The following is a 20,167-nucleotide window of genomic DNA, read 5'->3' on the forward strand; positions in this document are numbered from 1 at the left end:
AGTGTGTGTTCGGACCGTTACTCTGACAGGTCTAAAGAAACTGTGGAAAGGATGTAATGGCCTGTCAAGTAAATGTTCATGCATACTGATTTTTCCTGTCAAAGGCAATTTGTGTATCAATAAATTTATATTTGACCGGCCATGGCTTTTTAACCTTTATTATTCAACATGAAAACTCAAGGCAACACTGGAGCAAGTAATAATGACAAATTACAGATATTTTTCAATGATGTATGTGCAGTTTTTGTATTCATTTAATGCTACAGAGGTGTTCCAGTAAAGAAAGTCACTTTCTCTGATTTAAGGAGATAAGTTATGGTTTGTTTGTTTTTTTTATTTCAGGAGGTCACACAAAATTCAACTTGATATTTTCCACATTTACATGATTTCTGAATGCATTTCAGATGATTTCAGCCTTATAAAAACAGAGCATGTCACACTGGATTATCTGACCCTGGAGAAATGGCGCTATACAGCAGACTGGAGTAAAACATCTTGTTGTAAATTAGATTAATTAGACACTTCTTTCACAGCCTGAAGATAATCATCAAAGCACACAATGCCATCAGTGGCAGAAGTACTCACGCTGTTTACCCCAGTAGAAGTACAGATATTTTTAAGAAACAAATTCTAATAAAAGTACTGACGCTACAGCTTCACTTGAGTAAAAGGTTAAAAAAAAAAAACAACAAAGGATGGCAGTATCACCCTCCAAAGTACTGTTTGGGGTTGATGGGGTCAATTTAAACACACATGTGCGAACATCTGCACAGACAATACACAGAATTACCTAAACAGAACAACTTAATCATCAGAAATAACACAGCTCATTGATCGTAGTTTTGAGTTAGAGATAACACTATTTTCTAAATTTAGAAACCGTTGTTGATGAAAGTTGATTATCAGATGCTTTGATCCTTTCAATGCAACTCTGAATTGATATTGTAGAACTGAACACAAGCATGTACGGAGTACAAGAACAGCGTCAAAAATACTCAAGTACAAATATCTAAAAACTCTTCTGAAGTACAGTTGCTGCTGATTGCCACCTCTGCATAATGCTAGAATTTAACCAGTTAACACAGAAACAAAAGGTTTGGTTGGATCATAACTATCACCCATTAGATCTCAGTAAAGTTAGAAATACAGCACAGACAGCGGTTTGTTAAGATATCATCACATCGAATAGAGAACACCACCGAGTGTTTGAAATAAATGGTTAAAAATCCTCACTGGGGCTCCGACTCTGGTGGGAGGAGATCAGCTGGGGGGAGTTGTGCCTCCCTCGCAGGGGGTAGCGAGGTTTTTCCAGGACAGAGGTGACCGCCGGGAGAGGCTGCTTGTCCCACTCGCCCTGTGGAAACAGATAAATTACACTCCTCACATCTGGAGCGTCATTGTGGCCCAAAAACTCCTCAAAATGACCATCTGCCTTCAGCCACTGGCTTTTACTGAAGCACTGGCAACGATTGTCGCTGCGCAGTGGTGTCGCTCCTAAATGGAACGCTCAACTGCTTTTCTTTGTGTGTGTTTCGGACTTGCGGGGTACGGCTTTCGAGAGTGGAGAAAGGTTTGTGCTCGGTGGTGGTTAGTCTAGTTCCTTGTCTGAGACTCAAAATAAGGAAACCAGCAAGCAGCACCGTGTGAGCCGAGCACAAGCTGATGCACCTCATTTCCTGCAAGTTGAGGAATGCCTATTGTGCTGAAACTGTTGACACAAGTTTACGCTGTTGCACCACGATGCACTGAGAAACGTCTTACTCGTGTGTGTAGAGTTGAGAGTTGTGGCCTGCGGTGAGGCTCTTCAGCTGTTTACCTCAGGCTCCCAGTCACTTTGTTCAGCCGCACATGTTCGCCTCATGTTGAATCCCATCATTTGCTTCATAAAACTCAGATTTATTGCACAAGCTTCTGCCAGCAATTGCTGCAGTGCTCATCATCCCCCTGCAATGTGCCAAACAGCATCCATGCTTTTTATACAGAGTGCTGGCAGCTCAAAGGAAAAAAAAAAAAAAAACTGCGAGGAGATAAACACAGTGCTGAATGAGGGGAAGGTTTTTTTTTTTTTTTTTGGTTTTTGGCTCATCGGTGTTCCCCCAGAAAAATCATATTGAAAATATATGGCTTTCCTTAATGCGATCATTAGTGGATCCACATCGTTTTATTAATAAATGATGAGCTACTGTGGGTTGATTTTAACATCCATAAAAGCACATTGTGAATGACCGGTTAGTCGGTCACTTAGACGCACAAAGAGAAAATGTGCAAAATGCTTTCTGGAAGGACGCCGAACCCAGACTCAGACTGGAATCTTCTCACAGTGAGGTAAAAGTGCAAACCTCTGCACAGCTGTGCAGCCCAGAAATCAAAATGGATGGTAGAATCCTCTCCTCATAGTTACACAAAGTAAAGCAAGTGAGAATTCAGGTATTTTCATAAACATAATTAAAGATGAAAACTTGAGACTAGAAAAGATAAAATGTTTTTTTCAAAGGAGATGCAACCTTCTTACATTTAATCACGGACTGTGCTTTGCTACACTTGTAGTACTTGTAGTTATCAAAAGAATTTCCGTTTGATACATTTTTCATCCCACCTGACAAAAACCTACAGTGACTTTATAGTCTACTTTTTTTATTTGGCAGCTTCTGTTTTCAAATTCAGAAATGATACAATGTTAATATCAGGCTTAAAAAATACAAAATCTGTTTTCATTTGATACTTTGATCACATAACCACATTTTGCTGTTCATACTAAGACCGGGGTTGTGTTGTATGCAGGACTTCCGAATGTAATTGATTACAGCTGCATTACTGGATGCAAATTTATTCCAACATCCACAAAACATGCATCCAATTTAACTGCAGGTTGGAATATGTGGCGCACCCTGCCCTTGCACATGAGATGGGCTCCAGCACCTCGTGACCCTGAACTGGACGAAACGCGTGTGGATCATGGATGAATGGATGAAAAGTAAGTGAATATTTATTGCAGTGCTGGGTGCTTATTATCCAGCACTCTCCATAGCTGCGCTCATTATGCATTCACTAAAACACTGAACTCTGTTTTATGTTTCTGAATTTGATTTGCACTTGCACACAGCTGACGCTGTGCACCAGCGAAAGTCGTATTTTCTGAGAGAAAAGCTTGATCAAGGCCTCTGTGCAGTTTGTAATTGATTTATTCACTCTGATCCAAACATGACGTGTCTGTGTTTATATTGCAAGTTAACAAGCTGTCTGTTCAGCCGGTCTGACTCGCTGGTCCGACTCATGTCTCCCTTTGAACGGGTTTAATTGGTGGCTTGGTCGACTACTGTATATATAGGTATGTGTGGTGTGTGTGTGTGTGTGTGTGTGTGTGTGTGTGTGTGTGTGTGTGTGTGTGTGTGTGTGAGACTACAGCAACTTACAGGAAAGAGACGTGCAGTCGACTGATTGCAGTGCATTGAGATGGGAGCCGTGTTATAAAGGGAGTCCAGCACCTCTCCGGTGAATGGATCCCACTGTAGCTGAGAGTATTGCTCTGTCACGTCAACCTCGCCACACACACACTGGTCATTTCCATGAAACCTGGAGGAAGGAGGGAGAGGAGAGAGAGGAGGAGGAGGAGGAGATTGGAAAAAAAAAAAATCTGTTAGAACAGAGTTTCACTTTGAAACGACGAGGCTCTTCAAGCTTAAACAAAAGCAATCACCACTGAGGTCCCAGAGGGTCTGAAGGACAGAGTGAGGAGGAGGAGGAGGAGGAGGAGGAGGAGGAGAGAGATGCTGAAAAACTGCCTTAGTCACACGGAGATGGAGAAGCAGATGCTAAATGGGGAAGAGGGCGAAAGGAGGAGAGGAGCGAGGTAATGACTTGTGGGGGGCGAGAAGGCTCGTGCATGCTTCACCTGTTAATGAAGTTAAAGTACTTCTGCAGATATCCAGGATCAACGTGGCTCTTGCACAGCTCCAGCTGAGTACGGGGGTAATAGTGAATGTAGTTAACACACATTTCCTCCATGATGCCAAAGCCTCCCTGAGGTAGAAGACCAACGAGCAGAGATGAGAGAGAATTTTAAAAATGTAATACGAAAATCAATTGCAGATATCAAAGGACGAAAGAAGTGTGGTGAGCTTGAAGGATTAAGATTAAAGTTTCATTCAAGGTTATTGAGAGGCGATCAAAGTGAAGTTTGATGACAGTAATCTGCTCACCACTGTAGGCTTGCTCCTATCTTCTGTGTTAAAAGTACACTTTGTTATCAGGACGTCACCCTGCAGGATTGAGAAGAAAAAAAAACCCAAAACAAAACGCCAGCAGTCCACCATTTAGCAAAGAGCACGGACAATAAGGTTACTGAAAGAGAAATAATTACGTAAGAGAGCCAGTGGCCAGTTTGCTGCTAACAAGAACGTTGCTTTGTGGAGCTCAGCTGCTGTTGTCGGGCCTGTCCCCCAGGAATTTTCTATCACAGCAGCACTGATTTTTGCAGCCTGTCCCTATTTCCCCTTTGTTTAAACACCCAACGCTGCGGTGAAGCATGCCGATTCAATACTTTAACTGCAGAGAGAAGACGTGAAAATGCATCTGGGGCACCACCATTCAGACGTAGCCTTCTCAGCTGAGCTTGCAGAATCGTAAACCTCATTCTCATTTCTCGTCTGACTGTTGCAATCATCACAGTGGAGATCTAAAGCAAATTGCAGACCTTGCTTTTGGTATTACATGTTGCAGCCAATGCCATCATTTTGTACTTACAGGTAGAACATTCACCATTTTCCTCAAGACTCGGATTGTCTGTTAAAAAAAGAAGATAAACACAGCACATTAAAGTAATATAAGTGATGCAGGAGGCATGTATATATGAGGTATTTATGTTCTTGTTTCACAAGAAAAATACATGTTGAGATGAAAAAGTTAGTAATTCAGTTATTTGAACTGAAGAGTTTTTTCTTTGAGGTTTTCATAAAAGAATGTCCTGTTCCGTTTCACAATGTCATTTCTCTATTATCTGGATTTGTGCAGTAATTGGATACACACAGTGCATTTATTTCAAGTGCACCAAGATAAGCGGCGGTTGCTTTTTATCTTTTACCTCTGAGTTTTATATTCACTGCCTTTGTGCATCAAAGGGTCCATTAGGTTTGTGTTTTTGATAAAGACTTCATAGACCTAATGAGTCTGCAGGGTTTGAAAGCAACACAACTCAGGTACACTCAGATTAGCCCGCATATAAACAGCAGCTGGAGATTTTATCAGACAGTCAGCAGATGTCCTGCTCCCCGTGTGTGTGTGTGTGTGTGTGTGTGTGTGTGTGTGTCAGACCGCTTGCCTCAGGTTATTGAGCATAAATTAGGCACAACAGATGTCGACTGCTGTCTCTCAACAACGTTAATGCTGTAGTTTGTCAGTTTCGATGTCGAGCTGACAGTCAATACGTTTTTGAGTGTGTGGCGCTCTGTGAGGCTCGGAGACTTCTGTGTTCTGTGTGTTTGATGAGCTCAAAATTCGTGGAACAACTCAGGACCGTGCATCATAAAAGACCTTGAAAGTTCTGGAGAGCGCCTGACTCCTTTGTTACCAAACTCACCGTCTGTGTTGTGTTGCCACCTGGTAATTCACAGTGATGTGCATGTGAGCCAATCCATTTATAAAATCTTGCGAGGAACAATTATTTCACCCTAACAAACACTGTTCTCTGTTCTCTAAAATAATGCACCTAGAACTCCTGTTGATTAGACCCGGTTGTGTTTAATGTCTCAAAGCTGTGTTAAAGAAAGGGTGACGCTAATCATGTGAAAATAAGCTTCTTTCAGAGATGTATAAGCTCCCGGGAAGTAAGAGCAATATTAGTATGCACACATTTTTTTTAATGCTATTTCTTGAGATTTAGAAACCCCGTGAGAACATCGTGCAAGAAACAATAAATTTGCACTAAAACACACTTTCTGCATCTCAGACTTCCACTGTTGTCTTAAAACTAAACAAAGAATATTCCAGTTTGATTCCTATTAAAACTACCTTCAGTGTGTCAACTGTGAAGATCACACTAACCCTGCAGTTTTCTTCTCTATAGAAATGATAGATTCCTTATTCTATACACTTTAAGGAACTGAACTGTGATACCGCTGGCTTTCTGCCCACCTTATGCTTTTACCGTTGAACACACGACATAATCCCAGCTTTCTTTGTGTTTCTAGGTGTCACAAGATTAAAGACCGCCTCTCATGAGACAAAATTTAAAGACAGCGAGTGTAAACACTTAGAGTTTCACAGATATATAAAGGATCTTAGTCCCAGAAGGAACCGGCTCAAGCAGAAATGAGGTAAAACTCACTTTTAGGCAGTCTAATTTAAGATGCATCTTATAAAGTGGAGTTCCTCAGAGTATAAGCTGAGCCTCTCTCTCACCTGATAATGTGTGCTGAAGTGCTGGTCTTCCTGTACCACCTCCACCTCCCTGTCTGACCGCACCAAAACTGTCCTCACCCCGCGGCCAGCCAGGTGGGTGTGCAGCTGGGACGCAAATATATAGATTCCTCCTGGAGGCAGAGCCTGGATACACAAATAGTCAGACAGAGAAACAAACCTTCAGGTCAGGCTCCAACTAAGAGGTCTACAGGGACAGAGGCATGTCAGCTGGAATATTGACCTTGTGTTATTAACATTTCAACCATAAATAGTGCAGTCAATATGTTTTTTTTTCTCTCTCTCCACATACAGTCTGGGTACACTTGGCTGTGCAGTATCCACTCAGGTAGAAGGTCTGTTGCTTGGGTGGAATAGCCATTATAGGAGTATAAACAAGGCCCAGCTCCATGATCCCGGCGTCGTATCGCCTCAGACTGGGCGTGTAGTGCAGTCGTATCCCAGATGAGTCGCGCCGGCCTGTGTGAAAAATACTGAATCATTGATGTATTGAGCATTCGGTAGGTTTACTACTCACTGTGCAATAGCCAAATTCACTGAGCACTCTGCCACACTATGAAATATAGATAAATGAAGGAATTATTCATTTATTATATGTATTACTTGTCACCTAGAGCAAGCAGGGGGAATGATGGGAAAAATATAGGTGTGAGGTTTATAACAGCACTGGATATTTTTTTTTTTTCACAGGTTTGATGAACGTGTAATCCGTCCATCTGGTCGGCGCACATGGCAATGCATTCCCAATCTTTCGTAGTATAGAAACGATAACAGTGAACAACAATAATAAGAAATGGTATTACTGGTGAAAAAACAGTGCTATTACACTCAAGATGCTCAGCGGTGATCGCTCATGGCTGCTTTCCTCCGGGGACTTTTGATGTTTGATTCAACCCACAGTGGTGCCCTAGCGGCAGAGGGATTCAAGCCAGCGAATTTCCAGTTGCATAACTGTTGAGGTTTTTTTTTCAAATGCATTGGCCTTCCTTTGTTCTTTCTAAAATTTCTCAGAGTGGTGCCAGTCACTGGACTGGAGGAAGGCACAAGAGGGCACTAGCAGGCTGAGCATGGTCGGTGTGTCACCTGGTGTGCAGGTGGAGCCTCACTGGGAGGATCAGTGTGCAGGTGTGGCACGCTGCTGGCGAGAGGAGCTGCCAAACTGTTTGCCTCGGCGCATGGACGCCTGCGAAGACGCCCTGCTGCATCTGGATGTTTTATGGATGAAGCTGGTAAGGCCTGAGATATTTATTGTGACTTTATTTAATTTATAAGCTCAGGGTTTGGTTTGACCGCCATGTAGTGAACTTTCTGCACAGAATAGTTGGAATTCTTGCAATTAACCATGAACCCTAAGATTGACTTCCATGCTAAAGGCCACATTGTAGCAAATTATAGAGTAATACAAATAAAATAAGAGGCCAGTGTGGCCAAAAGGACATCATCAGGGTGCAGCTTGCCTGTGGAGATGGGGTGGGATCTAACCCTGCCCCTTCCAGTTGTCATATCCCCTCTTCTGCTGAATTATTTTCATCAAGGCGAAGGGGGATGTGTAGAATCTCTCTCCCTCTCTCAGTGATTAAAGCCGCTTCTCCAGCAGACCAGAAAAAAGCACATTAAATAAATGTATTCTTCAATCCAAGTGTAAGGCAGTGCTGCCAATTCTCAGGCCAAAGAAAAGTGGAAGTCACGCAAATAACCGGACCTGGTGTCTCAAGAAGCAAAACATTTTGGTTTATATTAAACTTCACATTTCGACCTCTATCATAACTTTTCACTTCACTCAATTTTTAGGTCTCTGAATGGTTAGTTTTCTGACAGAAGGCAACAAGAGTACATGAAACTACTTGGAGGCCAAATCAACATCTTAAAAAAGAGATCAAAATGGAGACAAGCTGTAACTGAGACGTGTGTGTATTGTAAGGTCAGATCAGGAGAAGGAAGGCGAAGCATGTACTGACTTGTAAAAGCGAGATCAAAAGTTGGAACTGTATCATTTTAAATGAATCGCTCAGTTTAAGATAAGCCCGGGGCTCCGAGGGGGAGAGATATGGAGAACCACGCTGCTCGTGTGTGCGTAAGAAAGCGAAAGAGACAGAGACAGAGTGTCTGGGTAAACGTCGGGCTCAAGCCTGAATGTACCAGATATAAGGAGAGGGTTATGGTAATGCACTCCAGGCGAAGAAACCTTGAAGAACCGGGTCCTCCCATGGCCAGGCCAGCGTCGGGAGGATAGTAAAAAGCCTGCAAACACCAGCATGCATGGATTATTTCTTCTCACACATATCAGAAATGGTAGCAACAGTTCAGCGAAGGAAACATCTACATGTAAATGAAACAGTTGAAGTGGGTTTTTACAGTGTTGGATCACCCGTACCTAATATATTCCTAGAGGAAGTCAGGAAAAAGAATATTTTGTAAATAACTAATACTTTCACCCTTTCAAAACGTGTTAACTTTCGTTGTTGTTATTCTTGCTTTTTAGTGCTTTTAAGACAATTTCGAATTTAATTCCTGTTTTATTGGGAAGTGCTTTTATTCATGTCTTATGGCCTTTAATTGAAGAATAACGGGGAAACAGGTAAAATTAATTAGCAACACTCCGATAAGGCACAAGACATGCTGCAAGTTCAAATCAGTTTATAGTTTGTTTTATGGCCAATTTAATTTTATATGCTCTTTTAGGGTCTTGTTCTCTTTTAGCTTTAGCCAGTTTAAGGCTGTTGACGTTCCCAGATATTACTGTGAGCTACTGAAGGTGTATATTGAGGAGTTATATACGGTGCTTTTGTGTTTTGCAGCCGGCTCTGACTTTGCTTTTGGGATTGTCAACAAATCCTAAAACAGTTAAAGTGTCAGACCATCCTTCAACGGGATTGTTACACATTAGCTTTCCTGTCAAAAGAAATGATTAAAGAAATGCATGTCTTTTTGCCATTTTTGGACACTTGACAGCTGTTTGATTTCATTGGATGATTTTATAGGATGTCTTCAAATTTCAGTCCAGCGTCATAAACTGCCTCACAAATCACAACTGCAAAGATTCACATTCAGACCTCCAGTCAAATCAGAGCCACCACTTAACTTCTTATGAATGTTTTCTCGCTGTGGGAGGAGCAGCAGGGAAAAACCCCAACATGCACAGCGGGAAAATATGATCGCCGCACAATAAAACCCACTAAGTCTGGACTCAAATCAAGGATGTTCTTGCTGTTAGGCAAAAGTCTACCCATCATCCTCTTGGAAAAGTCTCATTTCTAAGGAGTCATTTACACACATCAAGCTTATCCCACTTACTGCCTACATTTGAAAGATTATGATTTCTCCTGAAGATAAACAGACGCTCCCAAATATGTGAAGCAGTGAATCTGAAATTCATAGCTGCGACAAATTGATTATTTTGCAGAAAACTGAGCATCAGCTCACAGATTGCATCAGCAGTTCCTTTTAGAGCCTTCAAAATGTGTCTGAGGTCTCATGTGGCTCCATGAGTTGGCTCACAACCACATATTGATTATTTCTACACAGACAAAGGTTGTACTCTCACATGGATGTTTCCCCTGAGAAGATGAGAACAGTCTTGCTTTTTTGTAGCCCAAAAGAAAAATATCTTTGACTCATTGCAGTGCAAGATGCATGATCGCCAAACCTGCAGGCACTATTACCCAGGATTTTTTTTTTTTTTTTTTAATTTAATCTGAATTTATTGTCACTACCTTTCCTTATTCTCAAGAGAACCTCATCTAAAAGCACGCCTGTTGATACATGGTTTTTCAATGAAAGAAATACTTGTTTTATCTGTTCTTATTTTCATGTCGCAACAGTAAAATCCCCAGACACACCAAAGGACACACACACACACACACACACACACACCCCTCATTTCCCAGCGCTGTCCTCTCTTCGCATCCTGACAGTGTCATGCATTATCCTTTCACTCCTCTCCCAACTTCCTTCACTCTGCTCGCCTCGTGTTTTTTTTTTTTTTTTTTTTTTGCGCGTCCACGTTTCTCTTCAAACGTGGTGCCGAAGAGAAAGAAACAACACTATTAAGAGGTGATGAAAGAGGCCTGAATATTTCCCACCTAATCTTGTCTTCACAGCTCGCAGCTCACAGAAGGCATCCTGCTTGTTTTTGTTAGGCTGGCAGATAATCCAATCGGAGAGGGGCCAGGCTGGCTGTGATACAGTGGGGAGTAGTGCAGAGAAATATGGTGACAGCCGCACCGTTCCCTGTCCTTTTTGCTTTATGTGGCTAGCAGGCTGCCGGCTTACTCGCACGCTCTCCGCCGGCTGGTTGGTGGCTGTTGTTCCTCGGCGTGGCGCGGCATTTGTCTCACAAATGACTGACAACAGTGGGTAGACTTGTTTAATAAAAGGAAGCAGGGACATTTTCAGGCACATGCTTTTGCACTGAGTGACTGCAGCGATGGTTCCTCGGAAGCAGCAGGAGGTAAAGCTGGAATACCAGCAAACTCAAAGCAGATCCAAAGGAATCGAACAGGCAGCTAATATATATGTGTATCCATATTTAGAGCAAATATTTGAATTAGAGCATTGAATCTGATACTTTTATTGGGATTTTACAGTGTTAGAGCCAAAGTGTTAAAACATACTCAACATTTTCTTTTCTGCCAAAAAGAAATGTTTCCAAAAAAGATATCAATCTTGCCTTTCTGGACACTTTGCAGACTTTTGTAAACCCTCAGTGTGATGTAAATTTCTTTAACTTCAAATTGAGCCTGGCTTCAGCTTGAGTGCTGCTATATTTTGAATCTGCAGTTTCAAATATTTTTGTTTAATTAACCTCAAATAATTAACAGAAGGAATCAGTGGTCATGTAACTATTGCAAGAAGCGATTAGTGTCATGTTTGTTGTTCATAGCTGAGGTTTTCCATCTGCCGACTACTCCTCTGGCCCCTGATGACTGGAAGAACTCTTGTTCTAACATGACAGAATCTGTTGTAAAAAAGCTAATATTTGCTTCCCACCAGCTGTAAAGTTGAATGCAGTGATCACTTGTGAAGTGTAATTTCCTCAAGTTGTAAAACACCAAAGATTTGTTTATTTTGTTAAAGAACATGAAGGTCCTTCATGGTAGCTAATAATAATATGGAAATGTGGTTTTCATTTGTGTATTTGTGCTTCCAGGATGGCAAGTTAATGTGTTTTAGAGTGCTTCCCACATGCAGACTGTCTCCACACTCCTTATTAGACATGTGCTGTGTGTGGGATCATCTTTACTCTCTTTTATGTCTGCAGTTTCAGGCATGTGCATTCCTCACGTGGGAGTTTTTGTTTACTTCTCGTAATAGTCACAATAACTGGCCCAAAGTCAGTCTCTGTGCTCAATCTTTCGTGCATTTCAGAACTCGAGCCATTCCGGATGAGAGTTTTCTGCAGAGTTGAGAGGTAGGTCAGGGACCTAAATATTCAGAAAACTTCGCGCTATGTCAGAATAATTGTCAGAAGTGACGGCGTGTGTGTTTCTCATTATACCTCGGCTCCCATCGCCCAAGCGGCGAGCACGTGGCGGCAGTAGTTGAGCTTGCCCGGCTTCATCTTGTCTTCACAGGAGCCGCTGTACTGGGGGACGTCGCGAATATCCGGGCGCTATTCGAAAACCTCGATGTGATGCACGATGGCCTCGTTACCTGGCGTTATCACTGACTCATACTGACACAGGCAGAGAGGGGAAGAGCACAGGAGATGTTTTATCCGTCACTATTTATGTTAGGCAGCCCTGCCACCTGAGGCATGCGTGTCAAAGAAAAAAATGTCCTGCTGTTGACACTTGTGATGTGTTTCTTCAGTGTAGCCATGACTAAGCGAGCTGATGCTTTGTTTGGCCCTAGCTGGTAAATAAAGAGCAATAAATGCTCTCCGTGCACAGTCTCCATCTGAAACCACCCACTCTGTTATGTGTAAATAGACCCTATAAAAGCATTTTGCTTTAAAGAGGCTTTCATACCATAACAATGTGGTTCTTGGGCATGTTTTCAGGCAGCTTGTGGATGAAGCACCAGTAGGTGGTTTCCTGGTTTGGTATAACGACATTTGGTGAGACGACGTCTAGCGTCTGCACATCTGGAGGCAGAGAAGGCGATGGCGTGTCGGGACGCAGCATCAGAACTCGCTGTACTCCTGTGTGGATCTTGGACAGGTTGAGCTGCTCCAGTGAGGCCAGCGGTTGGTTCAGGAACCCGTAGATGATGTGGATGGTTCCTTCCTAAATCACACACAAATCAAAAAAAAAAAAAAAAAAAGGTGTTTGTTACCCCTCCTCTGCAGCCCTGATTTATCCCATTCTTCCCACTTTCGTCCTTACCCACGCGTTTTCATCCATTCATGCACATCTTGCCATCGATTCATCTCTTTTCCACATTTACACTCCCCTTACTTCATTCATTATTCTCCATCCTGCATCACTACCAAACCAGAGCCTCATTCATCTTTTCATCGCCTTCCTTTCTTTGCGATTCAAACCCATCCCATCGTTCTGTCACTAATCCATTCCTCCACCACATCCGTTGCCAACCCCTGTGTTTTTTTGATCTTTGCATTGAATCTTTCCTGACTTCTCGCCTCTTCTTTTAGGCACCATCTGCAGGCTCCATTGCTGGTTTGATGAATGACCTGCTGAACTCCCACAATGAGAGTCTCTCTGCACAGACAGCCAGTAAGTCGCCAGAAGACTCTCTCACAATCATCTTCATCCAGTAATCTTCTCATTACACTCTTAAGCTCACTTGGTTGAGGTCGAGTTGTTTCTCCCGAGAAGCTATTTGGCTGAAATGCCTTAAAAATCAAATAGAAAGATAACTTTTTATTATGTTGCCATAGTGATGAGTGTTGGTTTTGTGCCTGCAACTTAGAAACCTAATGCAGCACCATGGAAACCATAATCATAGCAATAAGTGCTTCAGAGGGAGCAGCGCTGATCATTCCAACTTTCAGAGCACTTTGTTTGCCCATGAAACCTTGAGGTGTCTTTAATAAGCTGCCGCGCTGCTTTTTATAAGAGGAAAAAGACAGAATGCGCCCCCGAATCCCACACAGACATGGTCACTCCTCCCCTCACAAACTCCCTTCTTCCTGCCGTCCACTCGCGTTATGATCGCCACCTGCTACCCGTCAATCCCGGCCAGTTATGGACTGACAGACATTATTCTGACTTCAGGCCACACTGTGACATGAAGGGCAGCACGTTTTGATTCCACACAAGCTGTAAAGGTCAAGTGGAGACACCGAGGGGTCGTCTGTCCAACGCTGGTGCAGCCGTGTTTGTACATGTTTTCCAAATAGTGAAACAGGACATCCTGCCTTCAGGACTTGAGCTAAAGAGACAGACTTTTGAGCTTTCGTTTACCTAGTTGAAATCGTAGTTTACACAGCAAATAAAGGTTTGAACTATCCTTTATTCCCTGATTATTTAGGAAGTGTTGTCAACATCTTGATCAGTTGGAAATGAAGCGAGAGCAAAACCTTTCGCCTCGAAAGGACCACTCGGTTCATGTCAAAGCATGTTCACTTCGAAGATAGAGCCAGCGGTGGAGAGCCTGAATGCTGGTATTACCAAGCTACGCAAAACAATTTTGTTCCATCTTCACACTCTGAGATGAGAAAAGGATTTTTCACACCTCGATCAGGTAGTCTCTGGGATCGCAGGTACTGAACGGTCTCTTGAACAGCAGGTGGAAGCCCCCGGCTTTCTGCTTGGCTTCAATCAGCTCGTAGTCCTGTTGGCTGTCCAGCGATACGTGGCCGTCACTGTCACTCCAGGCATCCTGAGGGAGAAGGTACACCGTGAAAGCTTTTTGGAAACTTTTAAATGACTGATTGTAAAAAAAAAAAAAAAAAAAAGTAACATGGGTGGGAGAGCAAGGAGGAGAAATTATTTAAATAAATGTCAGATATATTTGATGTAAGGTATCTTAGGATTTATTATCGGTAATTCTCACCTACGTCTGTGAATAGATGGGAAAACAACACAGTTGGAAATAAGCAGCTGCAGTTTACGCTGTGAAACCTTCCCAACCCAATGTACAAGATATTCTTATGCTGCGCCAGAAGGCTTCGCCACTGCTCAGTCTTCTTTCATGTTTCTCACATTCATACCTGTCCAGAATAGCACCTAAGATCTCTCTTTATTTCTGTCTCTCTCTCTCTCTCTCTCTCTCTCTCTGTCCCTCTTATATAACTGTTCTGCAACTGTGAAGATATGGAAGGCAGCGATTCAAAAATAAATGAAAAAAGAAATGAGAACACAAAATATACAAAAAAGAAAAAAAAAAAATCCAAAAGAATTGTGGGCGATATGTGTTATGTGAGTTACGAGTTACAGGCTGTGTTTGACCTTTACGGATCGACGACTGAACAGAAGCAGTCTGTGTTGCAGATGGCTGATATACAGAGCGGCGTCCCGTTTGTGGAAAAAAAAACTCTGCATCTTGACGTCTCTGAGTTAGTACAGCATGTGTTTCCAGGGCTCGCTGACGCTTCTTATCTGAACCAAAACAGAGATCCTACAGGGCCTGTTGGTCGGCGGATGATTGAATGAGGGATGGAAGGCCACATTCGTCCGAGTCAAAACAAGAGTTGCTGGTTCAAATACCCGGAGAATACACAAATGTGAGTTGCAGGTTATTGTTGAGAGCTGCAGTGCAACATTTCATTCTTCCAAACTACAGGAAGTGAAGCCAAAAACATTATCACCAGTGAACAGTCAGCATAAACTAAAACGACTTATTAAAATGGAAATCAGAGACATTTCCAAAGCAGTTGTCAAAAAGAATTTATTTTCATTATGAAATCTTAAAAAAAAAGGGGGGGGGGGGGGCATTTGTCTTTTCATGTATTTTGACAGTTATTCATTATAAAACAAACATGTCATGATTCAAAAAACAGAACAAAGGAAATCTCAAACTTCAGGCATCACAAGTGTCACAAAAACAACTGTCCACTTCTTTGATTAATCCGTCTCATTAAAGTTTGACTGCGTGGAGAATAAAGAACTGTGGAGCAAAGATGGAAACTGCTTTTCATTGTTGGCTGGTAAGTTAGTTAAATTTACATGAAGTACACTTAGAAACGTGAATTGTCATGGTTAAATGTTTGTAATAATTCATCACAATAGAATTATATTTTCATATTAATATTGAAAGCAGCTTCTTATCAATACAGTGACAGCTACAAAACAGTTTTATGCTTAATCTGTGTAACGGCACATGATTAATAGGCAATGTACATCAAAAAAAGATGTCTTTTTCAGTTAAATATCATTCGTTTGTGGTTCTGCTCCAATGTTTCATATTAAAATAAATCTCAAAGTTTCTCTGCAAATTAAAATCATGAACAAACACAAAATTTTGGTTTTAATAAATGAATAAATATTTTAAAAGATTCTTCAGTAATATTCCTGTTGATATTCTGCTCCTGAGCCAGCCTGTCACAGTTAAACACAGAGAAACTGTACACTCCCAAACCAGCAGCACTTCAGCCACTATTGTGTCAAACCTTTTAATTTTTAATCAGTTTTAGTTGTTTCAGATAAGTTATTGTTGATTTACTCTGATGCAGATTTGTGGTTGTATAAAGGAATGGACACATCACCACATTAATGCAGTGTATTGATGAAGATGATGATGAAGATGAGTGTACTAATGTTTGATGATTTGACCAGAGACAAAAAAATCTGTTAGAAGTCATTGTAGCTTGATTTGGTGATGTTGGGCTGTGAGTCTGCAGGATGATGGTTAAGTTGACTTTTACTCATTTTTCCACTTCTGTCTTTGCATTTATTGCAGTGTGTGGGTGTGCGTGTGTGCAGTGTGTGTGTGGTGGTATAACTGTTGCGCAGCAGTGACCTTTGTGGGTGATTTTTCCCTGCTGATTGCAAAAATAAATGAAAGTAGTTGAGAAATAGAGTTGGAAAGGAGTTTTACAGTGAAATATCTGACAAGAGTGACACGCTATTATGGTAAAGCACAGGATGCTGAGCATGGAGAGTTTCGTGGAAGAAGGAAAAAAATATTGCTTCAAAAGTACACGGTTCAAGGAGCTGTGCCATAGGTAGTACAAATGTACTGTAGTGTCATTGGGCAAGACATCGAAAAACCAAGGTTTTTTTTCCCAGCACGCCATCGAACTGATGCGTGAATTGGTGGATTACACAAATCATGTGAAATGCATGGAGAATCTGCGCAGTATGTTGTATAACTAAAGCTCCTTTATCTGTTTGTGAGTGACAGTAATTGCCTTTGTTCAAGGCGTATTGTATTTGTTCTTTTCATTTCCGAAGAGTGGTTATAAAAATGGTGCTGAGTGCACTGCCTGACTGTTCCCCAAGTTGAAAGTAGAAGCCAAGGAAAAAAAGCAAGGAACTGACAAAATGTTTAATTCAGTTTGAATTTCTTACTTTTTGAAGGTCCATCCATCCATCCATCCAATTGAAGGTTTTTGCAGTTGTTTTATATAATAAATACCGGATGATCTTATCAAGACAGGAACCATTTTTTAAAATTCATTTTCTATTAAACAAGTTATTTCCAAAGTCAATCCTATAGTTTTTTTTTGTGTGTGTGTTACTGATGTTACACAAAGTAAAATTCAAGAGCAATTTTTTAAAAAAGGCAATGAGTTTTCACTGCAGTCAGTTTTTATTACCCTCCCTGCTTTCCTCCCATGATTTAATAATGCGTTCAACAGAAGCTCCCATAATGCTACAGATACGATAAGATATTCAATTAAAAAAGGGTAAGTTAAAAAGACTTCTTTATATTTTTAGAAGTAGTTATCAGCAAATTTAAAACAAAAATTCTCATTTTCAAAAGCCTTGTTTCAGGCAAAAAAAAAAAAAGAAAGAAAAAAAGCAGCAGTGTAAACATCTTAATAAGCACAGGCTTCAACTTTGATATGCTAATGCCTGCTAATGATTCCCAGGGGAACCTCAGTTATTTGTGCGGTTTGAGTGATTTCCAATTAGCAGAGGCTGATAATGATATCATGAGGTAAACCGTCCGCTGACTCCTGGAGCGAAAACACCAATCACACACTCCAAAGAGCTGAAAGAGGGAAATCCAGACCCTGTGTGTTTATGAATTGGCAAAAAAAAAAAAAAAGTAAGAAGTCCACCTTTGTGAGCTTTCTCTTTTGTGAAATTTTACCTTTAAATTCTAAAAGTTTAAACATTAAAGCAGACATACTTTGCAGGTTTTCTTACCCCAAAGTAGCTGCTGTCTCCAGAGTCCCACAGCACCACCAGGTCTGCGTTGGTCAGCTCTCCGCGGTCAGACATCCCCAGGACGACGCCGTGCCGGAGCTCTGCCACCGTCAGCTCCATGTAAACCTCCTGGTTGGCGTAGCTGATGTTCCAAGCCAACTGGAGCTCCCCGCGGGGGTCGAGGGGGACGCGGAAAGGCATGGGGAGGTACGGAAGAGGGCTGGAGGGCTTCTGTTTGAGGCTGGACAGGTCGACCGGGTTGCCGGGCGCGTGGTACGAGGCCACCAGGATGACCATCAGAGCGGCCAGGGCGGTGAAATACATGACGGTGATGTCCTGCAGGCGAAGGTTCTTGTTAAAGATCCTCATAGCTGAAGGTGGTCACAGCCAGCTCCAGTACAGAGAGGGACAGATTCTCTCAGCAGAGCTTTCACCTTCCTCCTTTCTTGTCTTCTTTAGTTCCTCCAGTCAGAGTTTTGTTTGTTGTTCTCTTCACAAAAACGCCGTTCAACTTTTGCTTCCGTGACTCTGTTTAAGCTGCAGTTCCTCTGTTTGTCTCCTTTACTTTCAGGCCACAGTAGACTCCTTTATAGAAACCAGGTGGAAATTCTTTATTCTTTCCTCTGCATGTTCTTCCTTCTCTCAGGCTCTCATCTTTGCAGAAGTCTGACTTTCTTTTAAATCTCACCGATTTTCCAGTGGTTAAGTAATCTGTTGTGAAGCGCTGGTGGGTATTGTCTCTTTCCTCTGGGATGCTGCTCTGTCTCCCTCTGTCTCATCCACCTCTCTTCTTTTTAAGAGACTCCTCCCTTGTGAGTTGTCTGTTTTTATCCGGGCTAATGGTATTACATTTATTGCAGAAAATTGGATTGTATTCTTTAAGCCCTAGGGTCAACCATGATTCTGCACATCTGCCAGACCCTAATTGATCCAAATTCAACCATGGACACTATCAATGACAATCAGTTTGGACTAACTAAACTTTATTGGTCGCTCCATCTCCGTCTTTTCTGCTTTGGGGAGTGTGGTTCATGCATTTCCATGTACATTGAAATCTTCACTGTACCTCCTTTTAAATGACTTTTGGGATATTTAATTCCAAAGGATTTGGAGGGCAGCGGGGTTTTGTAGCCACATAAACAAGGCTTTAATGCATTCGGCCCTTTCCTTAAGCCTTCGCCTAAGGCTGCCAAAGACCTAATCAAACTGTCAATTATAGGTTTCAAAAGCAAAAAGGTCATGGTTTTAAAGGTTAGTGACATGCCTGTGGGACAGTGTGTGTGCGTTTGTTCCTGCGTTTACATTTTGTTAAAATGCAGAGAACCAATTGATGTATAAGAGTAAAAACACTGTTCTTTAACCTGTCCTCAATTTCTGTATGTGTGTGTGTGTCTGTGTGTGCAGAAGGTGTGGAAGTGCTGTGTCAAGAGGTCAGGGTTGACAGATCTGACTAACCAGTTTGCAGCCTAAACACGAGATGAAACACACCCAACTCAGAGAGGACATTTAAATAAATGAACTATATGCTCAGTTTGTACCTGGTAACACTGTCAGAGCTGTCAGAATCTGTCAGGGCGCGCAGCTTGGTGAGAGGCAGGCCGGCGCTCACGTACTTGCCGAGAGTGACAGGAAATAGCTCGTTGAAAATCCACACATCCACTCAACACAAATACTTGTCTGTACCGCCTCTTTAGGTGCACTAAAGTTTACATGAAGCACTTTACAGCACACTGAAAAAACAAATGAGGAAAAGCCTTTCACAAAGCAGTGGTTACTCTGTTGAAGCTCTGCCTGAATGACGAGTTCTATACAGGTCCTTCTCAAAAAATTAGCATATTGTGACAAAGTGCATTATTTTCTGTAATGTACTTGATATGGAATAATGCTTTGTTTTCAAAGTTCTCAGGAACACAGTGTGAAGGCCGCTCTGTTTTGTCTGAAGTCACTTGGAAACAGCGTCTGCTAGTCTCGTGAGATCTAGCTATATGACCTGGCATGGCCGGAAGTCATGCCAGAGTCGGGTTGGATTCTCCTCGGAGCAACAGCCTTGCTCTCAATCAGCTGATTTGTGTGTGCTTCCTCTGCAATCCTCAATAAATCCTCCTTGTGCAGCGTCAACACCTTGACTCGTCATCTTTGGCTCTGATTCACCAAAAATTCCACAACAGTTTGGGGGCTCGTCCGGGATCTAAATACAACATAAACGAGGTAAGTGCAAATGTTTCCTCTGTTAAATATTTAACTCAGGAAGTAATGCCTTACCTGTGGGGATGTTTGACTAGATAAAAGAACTATTTCATAGTTGATTGGAATTGTAAATGCAAATTTCTAAACATAAAGAGCCAAAGATGTCCCTAAATTTTTGATTGATTCTTATCAATCAATTGCTAATGATTAGTAACAATTGGGTTGTAATAATAATTTAATTCTAACTTGGAACTGTGGCTGAGAGAGCTTTGGAAGAGTTTCTAGACTTGGAGTCTGGACGGCCCTGGGGGCCACTGGCGTGGAAGGGCTGAGTCCCTGAAGCGACT

At 41.9% G+C, this 20,167-nt stretch overlaps 1 protein-coding gene and 1 long non-coding RNA gene across 2 annotated transcripts; one reads left to right on the top strand and one right to left on the bottom strand.

Moving 5' to 3' along the window:
- Positions 1-1,260: 1,260 nt before the first annotated feature.
- Positions 1,261-18,002, bottom strand: LOC115383175 (dopamine beta-hydroxylase-like). The gene is given in 14 exon segments (XM_030085267.1): positions 1,261-1,293; positions 1,295-1,354; positions 3,414-3,573; positions 3,893-4,020; positions 4,200-4,259; positions 4,744-4,782; positions 6,397-6,540; positions 6,707-6,873; positions 8,554-8,583; positions 8,586-8,655; positions 11,912-12,088; positions 12,384-12,641; positions 14,053-14,199; positions 17,634-18,002. Coding segments are annotated over 14 exon segments (1,842 nt in total).
- On the top strand, positions 7,540-19,128 carry LOC115383176 (uncharacterized). Its single transcript, XR_003930648.1, has 2 exons — positions 7,540-7,643; positions 13,010-19,128. It is a non-coding gene; the product is annotated as an uncharacterized LOC115383176 (long non-coding RNA).
- The last annotated feature ends 1,039 nt before the right edge of the window (positions 19,129-20,167 follow it).

The sequence above is a fragment of the Salarias fasciatus genome, assembly GCF_902148845.1.
Source record: "Salarias fasciatus chromosome 7 unlocalized genomic scaffold, fSalaFa1.1 super_scaffold_4, whole genome shotgun sequence".
NCBI classification, from domain to species: domain Eukaryota; kingdom Metazoa; phylum Chordata; class Actinopteri; order Blenniiformes; family Blenniidae; genus Salarias; species Salarias fasciatus.